The 12,571-nt window shown below is 36.2% G+C and overlaps 1 protein-coding gene across 15 annotated transcripts in view; it reads left to right on the top strand.

Moving 5' to 3' along the window:
- UBR5 (ubiquitin protein ligase E3 component n-recognin 5) overlaps nucleotides 1-12,571 on the top strand; it is a 91,612-nt gene that overhangs the window by 52,856 nt on the left and 26,185 nt on the right. For 10 of the 15 annotated variants that reach the window (XM_086741106.1, XM_086741104.1, XM_086741116.1 and 7 more), the window contains 13 exons: nucleotides 57-200; nucleotides 296-407; nucleotides 601-755; nucleotides 1,670-1,867; nucleotides 3,005-3,215; nucleotides 3,825-3,869; nucleotides 6,948-7,074; nucleotides 8,578-8,729; nucleotides 9,112-9,207; nucleotides 9,651-9,774; nucleotides 10,104-10,201; nucleotides 11,105-11,253; nucleotides 11,698-11,789. In XM_086741106.1, the coding sequence (XP_086597232.1) occupies nucleotides 57-200; nucleotides 296-407; nucleotides 601-755; nucleotides 1,670-1,867; nucleotides 3,005-3,215; nucleotides 3,825-3,869; nucleotides 6,948-7,074; nucleotides 8,578-8,729; nucleotides 9,112-9,207; nucleotides 9,651-9,774; nucleotides 10,104-10,201; nucleotides 11,105-11,253; nucleotides 11,698-11,789 (1,703 nt within the window). The remainder of the gene's footprint in view (nucleotides 1-56; nucleotides 201-295; nucleotides 408-600; nucleotides 756-1,669; nucleotides 1,868-3,004; nucleotides 3,216-3,824; nucleotides 3,870-6,947; nucleotides 7,075-8,577; nucleotides 8,730-9,111; nucleotides 9,208-9,650; nucleotides 9,775-10,103; nucleotides 10,202-11,104; nucleotides 11,254-11,697; nucleotides 11,790-12,571) is intronic. The other 5 variants (XM_086741114.1, XM_086741113.1, XM_086741111.1 and 2 more) reach the window with 3 other exon arrangements.

Raw genomic sequence — 12,571 nt, 5'->3', positions numbered from 1 at the left:
CCTAAACAGTTTCTAGTCAAAGTTTTGGGTAAAACTGTAATGTGTTTTGCTTGCAGGTGCTAAAAGTGGATGGTGCTTACGTTGCTGTGAAATTTCCAGGCACCTCCAGTAGTGCAAACTGTCAGAGCAGTTCTAATTCAGATCCTGATCCTTCTTCTCTTCTCCAAGACTGTAGGCTGCTCAGAATAGATGAACTGCAGGTATGTCTTTGTGAAACACTGAGAAAACAGTCAGTATTTTGAAATGTCAACACTATGTGCTTAATTGCATCTTAAAATTTTATGTATGTTTTCAGGTCGTAAAAACTGGTGGAACTCCAAAGGTTCCTGACTGTTTTCAAAGGACACCTAAAAAGCTGTGTATTCCTGAAAAAACAGAGATCCTAGCAGTAAATGTAGATTCAAAAGGTAAGTGGGACTTGTCCTGTAAGATACTCTGTTGGATCCCTTATTACTTATCTCTCTTCCTAGTGGAAAACAACCACTGTCTAAGATAAACAGTTGTTTCCATTTATATTAATAATTCCTTAAAAGTTAGGAGTTCTTTTACTGGATGCCATCAATAAAAGACGCTAACTTTTTTCTTCATGTGTCTTTGAAGGAGTGCATGCTGTTCTGAAAACCGGGAACTGGGTTCGATACTGCATATTTGACCTTGCCACAGGAAAGGCTGAACAGGAAAATAATTTCCCTACTAGCAGCATTGCATTCCTGGGTCAGAATGAGAGAAGTGTTGCTATTTTTACAGCTGGACAGGTTTGTGGTTTTGTATCTCAGTCATTTAACTTCACTGCACTTCACTTTCATCGTCTTTGAATGGGATGGTACAGCCTTTTTTAAGGCTTTTTCGGATTGCCAAAGAAGTGGTTCTTCAAATAGGTTATGAAAGACTTGCTGCTACTGTTAACATTTTGAAGGCGTGAAGGGAATAGCAGTCTAACTCACTTAAGCACTTTTAACGATCAAATTCCACCTTGAATAAAAAGTAAAGAAGGGGGAAAAAAATTTGACAGAGTAGTTCCTGCCTTAGTACAAACTTATTATCTTAGCTATATTTTGAAATGGGGTCAGATGAAAATCCACTCTTGTGAATAAATGGAAAGCATATAAAAAAAAAAGAAATCTGTATTTTATACTAAAAATGATATATTGTGGTTTTCCACAACTCTTTCTACTTTCCAGTGTTAAGTATTTTATTTTATCTGATTGTATAGCTTGAGTACACTGTGCAGATGTCCTGAGGAAAAAATACCAAAACCATTTTACTAACTTCCACAAACATGATATACTTAGCTTAGGATAGTTGAATGAAATATTTTTAGCAAAAGAACTGAATTTGAATGCATAGTTCCTATATATTCAACTTTCTTTGGGGCATTTGAGTAAGCTAGAAGTATAGGTACTGTATGTTTCATTGGTAATGTTTTGTAATGAATGTATATAATAGAGAAGATACTTTTAATAGGATTTACTATGTTAAACACACTTCAAGCATTTGAGAAAGGGAACCTGATATCTTACACTGTGCCACTTGTAATGCTAGGAGACAGTAGTGTAAATGAGAATTTGAGGTAAACTGTTCTCATTGTTGGCAGTCAAGCAGAACTGAATCTTTTGGGAAGGATAATATTTAGAAATTGTGGAGTTAAAACTTTTTTTCTCAATTTTAGGAATCTCCAATTATTCTTAGAGATGGAAATGGTACAATCTATCCAATGGCAAAAGATTGTATGGGTGGGATACGAGACCCTGACTGGCTTGATCTTCCACCTATTAGTAGTCTTGGAATGGGTGTTCATTCCTTAACAAATCTTCCTGCTAACTCGACCATCAAAAAGAAAGCTGCTATTATCATTATGGCTGTTGAGGTAAAATATTGTCTTTACTACAGAATTAGGTGCTTTTTTCCTCTTGCTTTTATATAGTTATGCTTAAAGCAGCTTTGTGTTTAGATAGCAGGCTGTATTTTCATTATTTTAAAGAAACTACTTTCAGCAGAAGATTCTCTTAGAAACATGAAAGCACAAACAAATTTATGTAGTACGGTGAAAGATCCGTTTTTGGGAGTACATAACTTCTGTATCAGGCTCTTAACTAATAGTGTTTTTTCAGGCATTACTTTTAAAACTTAACTTTTTTAATGTATGCTACCAGAATACAATTTTGTTTTATGGGTGCACAATTTTTTTCTGCGGGATCCAACAGCTTGTTTTCTTGTGAATGTAGTACTTTTTGTTTACTTTACTTTGTTCCTTTTTTTTTTTTTTTTTTATTAACCTTATATTTGGACCATACATTGGGAAATTATGAGAGTCAAGTGAAGATTTTTTCACTTGAATTGCCTGTAGAGTTCTGTACTAGTCTGTGGTGCTGTAGGAATAGTTTTGCTGTGAATTTTTGTCACACCTGTAGAAACCTGTCAGTGATTTGCTGCAGTTCAGTTAGATCTGCTGCGTGCTATGCTACCACCAGGAGGTATTGTGTAGACTGAGATTGCCTTGACGGTGGAGTATTCAGCCACTGTGGAAAAGCTTATTATGTATGAGGTGAACCTCCCAGATCTTCAGCAGCTTCTATTTGTTCACTTCTCTACATGTATGTAATTTGTTTGGAACAAATATGTAAGAGCTACTCAATGTAGACCACTTAGCTTTTTCAGTTGTACCACTTTTCCCATGTTATGTGTAGCTGTGAAATAGAAATAATCTTAAGAACCCAATTGTGAAGCCAAAACCATACTTTTGTGAGCCTGGTAGCTTCTGCTGTTTAAGCCTGTGCTTTCATTTACCTTTTTAGTGCCTGAATGCATGCTGTTTCTGTTTTTAACAGTGCTGTAATTGAGATTATGTGTATTCTTAACAGTTCCTGCACTGACTTCCAGCGAATGTCCTAGATTTAGACCTTTCTATTAATTTCAAAAATGCAAAGCTAGAAGTTCTTAGGAAACTTGTATATCTGTATTTTGTACTTTAAATTGTTAAAATATTTTATTCTTTTGAGTACAGAAACAAACTTTAATGCAGCACATTCTCCGATGTGACTATGAGGCTTGCAGACAATACCTGATGAATCTTGAACAAGCAGTTGTCTTGGATCAGAATCCACAAATGTTGCAGACCTTCCTTGGCCATAGATGTGATGGAAATCGTAATATTCTGCATGCTTGTGTGTCTGTATGCTTTCCAACCAGCAACAAAGAAACTAAAGAGGAAGAGGGTGAGCTCAACGATATAATGAAAATAATTTTCAAGAACGTTTGAAATAAAGGCTGCATTCTTTCTGTATGGATATCTTAAAATTTAGCACCTAAAATGTGTTCGAGCCTCTCAAAGGTGCTGAGACAACATTTTTATTACTCATAAGTATTTATAAGAATTAAATAGTTAAGAATACAAAGCTGCTTTTATTGATTGTAAAAGATAAACTTTTCACATTCATGTGTTAATTTTAGATGAAAACAAGTATTTTTTCAGCTTTATATCACTTGTTTCCCCATTATATCACTAGTAAACTTGTAAGAGAAAAAGGTATTTAATATTTTTCAAGTGTTACGGTATATGCTAATTCTTCCAATAAGACATGCTACTTGCAGTTGACATGTATTAAGAAATGTGAAAGAATGACTTTCTGTTAATGCCAGATACTGACACCATTTAAAAATGTCTATTAAATACTATTATGTAAGAAGTGTGTTAACAGAACAAGGTTGCTAAGTCAAGCACTCAAAAACTAGGAAATGCCAGAATTAAGTTTACCCCTGTGCTGTACATGGGTATGCGTTGTGAAATGGTCTTTAATTACACCGTCATACTATTTTTTCCACAGGACTACCTCATTCAGTGCACAAGATGGACGGTGCTCACCGAATGGGTAGCTATTCAATATTTCTTTTTATCCTCATCATTCAGTGTGTGGCCCCATTCCTTACTTACTGCACACCATACAAACCCTGCACTGAATAATGAATGAACTTCCTTGTGGGATTTTTGTATGGTGTTGTCATTGTATAGACCTTGATTGTTCCTTACAGCCCTGTTTATAAAATGGGGGTAATGCTTTCTCATCTCTTCAAGGTATTATAGCTTGAAGTTTTTCTGTATTCAAAGCTATTAAGTAATTTTGAGGGTTCTGTTTGAGAAGCCTAGGGCCTTATCTCATTTTTTTTCAGTAGATGTTATTTCAAAACACTTTATTCTAGAGCTGCATCAATAGTACTTTTGTTCTGTGACTGTTAATTATTTCTGTGAGTCAGGTACCTTTTTACGTGTCCAGAAATTAGTAAAATGTATCACGATCGTCTGTAAAAACCTGTTTCACAAAGTTCTGTGTGCTGTTAGATGTGGCAGAAATATGTTCCAGTTCTCCAAAATGATGTTCAGTGACATTAAACACAAGACAGTGCTTCCCCCTTTCCTTGCCAAGCTGTTGCTGCCTTACTACATGCCTTCCAGAGGTTGCAGCAAACAAGGCATAAACAGCTTGCTCACTGTACAACCCTTCATCTTTAGTGTGTCGTCCATCCTGTGCACTGATTGAGGCAGGGGTCTTCTTGAGGGGTAGCAAAAAACCCTAAAACGAAAAAAAAACCAACCCAAAACAAACAAAACCCAACTGTGTAACTGAAGATTGATTTACTATAAGCACACAAGGAAGCTGAAATAAGGATGCATGGGCAAACTTAATCTGACTTCTCCTAATTTGAGTGCTTGTCTTTGCAACCTTGACATTTTTTCAGTAACTTCATTTGGATGTAATTTTAACTTTCTGAAAAATCAAACGTGAACCTGATAGACTTATATCACCCCTCTGCCTCTCTCTTTCCCCTCACAAAAATTGTTTTAAAATGAGATTCATACCTTTAGATTCAAATTGCGTTCTCCTTTCACTGTAACTGTTAGCGATGGATATTAGGACACGCTTATTTTCTGTGCATCATCTGGAGGGCAGTGGTGACTAATGTTATTGTCTGGAAGTTATACAGCCATCTGTTAAACTGTAAAAGAAGTCTGATTTAGGAGTAAAGGCTTCAATTCTGGACTCCAGATATGACGTTCCTTAATTACAGAACATGCTGCCCCTTCGCAGCTAGTGCCTGCCTGAGATCCTTCACTTTTCTTCATATAGATTCCCGCTTCAGTGCTGGAAAGGGGATACTGAGGGCAGGGATAAGCTTTCTTGTTCTCAGACAAGAACAAGCTTTCTTGTTCTCCTCTGCCTAGTTGTGCCATAGCTCCTGCAGCCTTGGATAAAGGAATTGCAGGTAAAGTGGCACCAGACCTGCAAAGCTGGGGGAAGGCTGCTCTGTTTTTCTATTGATACCTCCACAGTCTCACCAATAGAAAGGATCTTGAAAAAGACAGGTTCAAAGCATCTGAAATCATTAAAGAGTTATGATACTAAATTTCAGATAACTTTACTGAACACCTACAAACTGAGTTTTTTTCTGGAGAATCAAGACAGATTTCATTAGACCACAGAACAGTAAATTACCCTTAAAGCCACAGCATTTACAGTTGATGGGTCTGCAAAAATGAATACTAACTTTGTAAGTGAAACAGCTAAAATTCATTTAGTTTACTGTGGGACCAAGGATGGGGGAAATCTCTGTTGCAGAGAATGGTTGTATTGCTTTGTATTGCTTGAGGGATGACCCTCAAGAGCTGTGACCCTTTGTGTGAGGCATCCAGAAGTACTATGTGATGGGCCACGAGTTAAGAGAACTAGTGGATCTTAGAAAGGAGTATGGCACAAATAAAATGGTAATTCATTTACTAGTACAGGTCAATGAGTATAGAACTAGGGCCACAAGAGTAATATTATGTTAAGTGCTTGATAGTTGTCTGCTGTGAGTAGTAGGTGATTTGTGTCTAAGAAACCTGCATGTGCTTGAGGACAAGCAAAACTCAAGATCTTTGCTACTTCAGGTAGTGATGAATAGAAAGATCTGAAGAGTAAAAATACTATGAAAGCTGACAAACACCATCAAATTACCTTATTCTATCAACTCAAAGTTAAAGGTATTAATAGGTACATTCTTGTTTAAAAAAAGAAAAAAGGGAATTATCCAGGTCTTAGTACTGTCAGTGGAGAAAATATGATTGCAGAAGGTGGTGACTATCAGTTTGAAAAGCCTTTAAATGGAAAGTGAACACTAGCCATAGTAACCTTGAGACACATCCTGAAAGAATGATAAGAGTCACTTTAAGGAAATTTTTTTCTTTTTTCAGATCTTTGATTCAGGTGGCTGCTTCAAGTTGTACTGTGACTGTACAACCAGGCATTTTAAAATATTCTATATAGCACTTGGCACATTCAATCCTTGTTATGACTAGGATTTTCAAGTGTTATGGTGCTACGGTTTTAGATGTTATAAGAAATGCTCATTCTTTCTGATGTAAACTGATTGTGCCAACTTGTTATAACACAGTTTTCCTAAATGTACTCATAAGTAGAGGAGGTATCTCACAAGCCCACAATTTTGCATTGTTGTTCATAGATACTCATTGTGAAGTGTGGTGGTTTTGTGTTCTGTTTTGGGTGGGGTTTTTTTTGTTGTTGTTTTTAGGTTTTGGGGGTTTTTGTGATGTTGTGGGGGTTTTTTTGCTTGTCATTACTTTTGAAGTCTTGACTCAGCAAGTGCTTGGAATCAGTTATGTGATAGGTCCTTGTCTCTTGACGATACTGAAAACTGAAAGCTTGTTCTGGAATTTGAATTTCTTTCCTTAGTGGTCTTTTAGAAACCAAACCCAGTCAGAACCATGGTTAAGCTCATCCAAAATAAAAAATTTATATGAACCTACTCTGTCCCTCTAAATCTTAAAAAAAAAAAAAAAAAAAGTTGCAGGGAACATTTTATGATTAATGACATTTCATACTTTATACTTCTTCCATATGATTTTTTTTTTTCCAAGTGAAATTTTGGCACTAATACTTTTCTTAATTTTTCAGAAGCAGAGCGCTCTGAAAGAAATACATTTGCTGAGAGGCTCTCGGCTGTGGAAGCTATTGCAAATGCAATCTCTGTTGTGTCAAGTAATGGTCCAGGGAACCGGGCAGGATCATCAAGCAGCAGAAGGTAAAGTGACTAGTGCTTTCTTCTTGTTTTCTGTATGTTAATTTCCATATTAATTACCAATTTCTTATTGATTCTTTCCTTCAGTCTAGTTTAGGAGTGGACTCTATTGCTAGTTTAAAGTCAAATTTCACTTTGTGAAGTCCCAAAGGTGGGGGTTTTTAAAGCATTTTCTGATGTGAGAGCTAACAGTGAGATGTTTCTAAACTAGTTCTGTTTTTCTGGGGTTATGGCATTGTCTCCTCAGTTATAAAGTGGAAATGCTCCTCCTTGTGAGGAAACGGAATTTGGGGATAAGCTCTAGTGTTCTTTGCCAAGGAGAATTACTTATCACATAAATACTGTAATAGTGCCCAGGCTTGTTCTTTTAAGATAATTTCTGAGGGGGGTGGTCACTTGCGCAGATAAATAATACCAAGATAAACATAACACCAGTGGGGAAGAACGTTAAGTTGGTTCTTTTTATCCTAAACGATCATTGTTATAGTGGGAGTCCTTTGTATAGAGGTGGCTCTAAAAGACTTTTTCTGACCCTGACTGAATCCTGATTTCTGATGATATTTATATTTTTCCTCTTTCTATGATGGTAACTGAGTGGTGCTCACATCAAGGGAATTTGAAGGTATCTATACTGAGTTCTAGTCAGTTCAGAACACTCTGGATGAGGGCATAGTATGATTTTTTTTACTTAGCTCAGTAGTCAAAGCAGTTGACGTGAAACAATGTCTTTATCATTCCCAAGCTACAGTTCTCATCACCATGGTCTTTTTGATACAGGAGATAAAAATAAGGGTTGGAGCTTCCCTCCCACATTCTGTAGGACACATTACTCTTAAGAGGAAGTGCATTTGAAAAAAAAAACAAAAACAAAGCCACCGTTATGTTTTGTACCTCTTTGTATCACACTGGATTCTTGGATTTCTACCTTATTCCTACTACCTTTCCCTCTAGTAAGATCATACAGAGTTTCTTGAAACTGTTTACTGACTGTCCTCAGTAAAGTAGTACTTTCATGTTAAATAATTTCAAACAAATAACTCCTTTCAAATTTTTTTTTCAAGCCCTATTTTTATTCTTTTATTAACTTGTTCTTGCAGTTAGATTGTAAAAAAAAATCAGCAGCAACAAGAGCAAGTCCTTGCACAGGCTTAACACCCATAGCAATGAGTTTGGGGTAAAAGGAATGTCAAATAATGGTAATAATGCCCATCAGCTGCTGCTCTATGTAAGAGGCAGTGCTGTGGTGACGAAGGATGTGTTCTGGGCTCAAATCTGTCCTGATACGTTGCTGGATGACTCTTCTTCCAAGGCCATTGTATTCTGTTGTAACAAAATGGAATAGAGGAATGCGAAATACCTCTTTGCTCGCTCTTCTCTATGGGGAAAAAAAAAAAAACAGAAATAAGAAGAGTTTGGTTTCCTTTTTTTCAGTGTGATATTCTACTTTTAAATGTTCTGACTACAAAAGAAAATGAGATAGTATTTTTGCCTTGGTTTTATATTCAGTTTGAGATTAAGGGAGATGATGAGAAGATCCTTGAGAGCTGCTGGATTGGGCAGACATGAAGCTGGTGCTTCATCAAGTGATCATCAGGACCCAGTTTCTCCACCAATAGCTCCTCCCAGCTGGGTTCCAGATCCTCCTGCAATGGATCCGGGTAAGTCTACTCAAGTGTTGCATTAGACTGTGGAATGAGAAATCTAATAAAGGAACTGATGGCTTTTAAGGTGAATCACTTAGATTTCAGCGTGAGACTAAAATACCTAATGTCATTAAGGTAGCAAGACATACTTTAAGACTTAGTTTACAGAAGACTTAAAAACTGTTTCTAAATCCAGTATGTGTCTTTCTAATGCTTGTGTCAAACTTCTGTGAAGTGTGTTTTGTAAACACTACAAATCTAGGAATGCGGCCGTTTGTAGGAAAGAGTACCAGTCAAATACAGAAAACCTGCAGTGTGTTAGACATTGCGGGAAGAGCATGTTGTTAGGGATGTTTTTATGTATTGATATACATCCTGCTGTTCTGTTTACTGAAAGATGGTGACATTGATTTTATCCTGGCCCCCGCTGTGGGATCTCTTACCACAGCAGCGACTGGCACCGGCCAAGGACCTAGCACCTCCACGATACCAGGTGAGGACATACTGCTTATCTGATTACGCTTTAGAAGGAAAATGATCTCAAAAGCTGTCTTTGCTTGCACAGACTTTCTGCATATGAAAATGCCTCTTATCGGATGAAGATTGGATTGAAGCAGAATTTCACAAGTGTGCAGAAAGTATATGAAGCCCCTTATTGTGTCTTTTATGTAAAAACTGTTTTTTACCTATGGAATGAGAAATATGTAAAAATATGGTAATCAGTATGAAATTGGGATTACTGTCTGTATTTCAGAATGCAGTTTGGGACTGAAATTTACAGTACTTCAGCGAGATGTTGCTGGAACTGGCAAACCACTGAATAGTCAAGCTACTGATTAATCACCGTAGTGATTAATTGAATAATTGCTTTTAATAGTAGTCATTGCTGGGGGAAAAACTGTTTCTCTGCAATTTATTTTTTTTTTCTCATTATAGGTCCTTCTACTGAACCATCTGTAGTGGAATCAAAGGATCGGAAGGCAAATGCTCATTTTATACTGAAATTACTATGTGATAGTGTTGTTTTGCAACCTTATCTTCGAGAATTGCTGTCAGCCAAGTAAGAATTTTCCTATGAATTCTCACTCTCCTTTGTAACGTTATATAATATGAAATTTATTACATAGAAGCCTTTTAAAAAAGATTACTTAAAGGCGCAATAATTACAATTGAGACTCTTACAGTATTGGTTGTGTTTGCATCCTGCCGTCCCTTAAAGTTTGGGTCTATTTCACAGAAGTAAAATGAATAAAAGAATGATCGTTCCCCCGTGTTTTTCTGTTTGCTCAAGATTAGCGGTGCTAAGTTTTCACATATTTGTTTCCTGCTTCTCCTATTATAACAAAAAATTTCAATGTTTGTTAACTTGTCTGTTGGCTTTTTCCCTAGGGATGCAAGAGGCATGACACCATTTATGTCAGCAGTTAGCGGCCGGGCATATCCTGCTGCAATTACAATTCTAGAAACTGCACAGAAAATTGCTAAAGGTACACCAATTTCAGTAATTATTAGTGTCTGATTTCTTTCTAAAGCTTGACATGTGTGTAGATTCGTTCTTAGCAGTGCTTTTTTGTGTGTGAAATAGTATGTGCTTGAGCAACTGATGATGGTGGTAAGTACCTCTTTCCAGAACACTATATAGTGCTGCATGTTTTGGAAATCTTGCTATTACAGAGTATCTTCCTCTTTTGTAGTGTGTATATTATGACAGATTTCTATGAATGTTATTGCTTTTGTGTTCTTTATAGTCTTTTCAGCGTTTCATTTTACAGCTTTATAGTCTTTTCAGCTTTACAAACGTCAGTGGATTAAGGTACCGTTTTTCAGTAGCACAAAGGTATCACCTAGAACTTCTTTCTTTGAATTGGAAGAAAAATGGTATGATAAAGCAGTATGCCAAGCTAGATCCTGTTCCTGAAAAGACTTCTATACAAACATATGTTTTGTGACTGTCTTTCGATGTTGATGTTTAGTTATTTAGGAGAAATATGTGAAGTTGAACTTAAGGAGAAACTTGAGCAGATTAGAACTTTGATGTGACAAGGTCTGTAGGACTGTGTATATTCCTTCTAAGAATATTGCCCATAAATTATTTTTTAATCTTTAAAAATGGTGATCCACTGAATTTGTTTGAATATCAGTGAATTTGAAACTGGGGAAGAGTTGATGATTATATTTTTCAGTCAGGAATTTGCAGTAGCTTCTATAAGAAATAGCTGTAATGTAACAAGCAGAAAATTTTCTCAAAAAACTGTGACAGAGACTTTGTTCGGACTTCTAATTCTGTATGGGATCCCGTAATGGCAGAAGTCTGTCAAGTAATGGGTTCTGTTGGTGGTTTTTGTTATTTTTGGGTAGTTTTTAACATTGGTATTCTATTGTTCTTTTAGCCGAAGCAACTTCAAGTGAAAAAGAAGATGATGTGTTTATGGGAATGGTTTGTCCTTCTGGTACAAATCCAGATGACTCTCCGTTGTATGTTTTGTGTTGTAATGATACATGCAGTTTTACATGGACTGGTGCAGAACATATTAACCAAGTAAGGCTTTTTTTTTTTTTTTTCTTTTTAAGTAAATAGGTACGTGTTTCAACCATGTATTGTGTTAGTCTACTAATCTAACTTTTAAATTATTAAAGTTACATTGTTTTAATTACTGTAACTTTCAAGTCTGCTATAGTTATTGCCTCCCCTAACTGCTTTGTACTCTGAAAGCTGGCTCTGTTGGTCAGAATATGACTGTTCGTGGTTGTGACGTTTCTCCTCTGACTTGCTTTGGCAAAAATTTTGATGGAAATGGCTCTTTGAAAACAGTGAATATTCCAACTAACAACAAAGTTTCACTTACTAGAATTGACTGACTTCTAAGTGAAAGCATCAATTTGAACAAGTGCAGTTTTATTGTAACCTGAAATGCTGTGAGATTGCAAGTACTGTAGGGAGAAAACTATGCATAATATTTTTGGTAATTCTTTTTTTTTCTAGGATATATTTGAATGCCGAACATGTGGCCTGTTGGAATCTCTGTGTTGTTGCACAGAATGTGCAAGGGTCTGTCACAAAGGACATGACTGCAAGTAAGTATTGTGTTCTGTTTCTTGTAAATAAATCAATATTCTGTGTTTTAGTTTGTTTACTGATAGTTAATAGACTTTTTCTTTGGTTGAAGTGTTCCGGTATGAGAGAACAGAAAATAAATATTTAAAATATCTTCTTTTCCTCCTGGAAATGTCGTCTTTTCTTTCCTTTATGGGTCAGAATTGAAAGAGTAACCTGAAGCAATCTTGTGCTTTTAACTTTGTAGAATTTAGAGTAAATGAGTAAATCTAACACCGTCAAAGTGCTTAATATTCTAAGAATAATGTGTCTAAATAATACTGTGTTTTCATTTTGGGTGCCGCCAGGGGTTTTCTGAAGCCCGTGAATCCTGATAACAGACTATTCTTGTAAATTTTCGGGAAGAAGTTTAGTGTATTCATCTCTAAGATCAACTGTTATAAGGGAAAAGTGAGCAAGTGTCAAATGAACAGTCAAGATGTCTCTGATCAACCTGGTGAAGTCTCTGAAGCTGCAAATGTTTTGTGCCACTGTTACAGGGTGTAAATGTTACAGTATTAATATCCTAACTATAATAGGCTAACAGATACAACTACAAAGATATTATCAGCATTGTAATGGTTACTGAGATTTTACTGCATGTTGTAAGGATTTCCAACTTAACTTTCTTGCCTGAAGGCTATTTTGGGGAAGAAAATATGGTCTTGGATGAGTTTTACTAAGGAACTATGAAACCACGCTTAAAATAAGCTAGGAAACGAATAGCAAATGCAAAGTGTTGCCACATATAAACTCTGCATTT

Source organism: Chlamydotis macqueenii, chromosome 2 (assembly GCF_036417535.1).
Source record: "Chlamydotis macqueenii isolate bChlMac1 chromosome 2, bChlMac1.mat, whole genome shotgun sequence".
Classification (NCBI taxonomy): domain Eukaryota; kingdom Metazoa; phylum Chordata; class Aves; order Otidiformes; family Otididae; genus Chlamydotis; species Chlamydotis macqueenii.
This window is presented reverse-complemented; position numbering and strand designations above follow the sequence as displayed.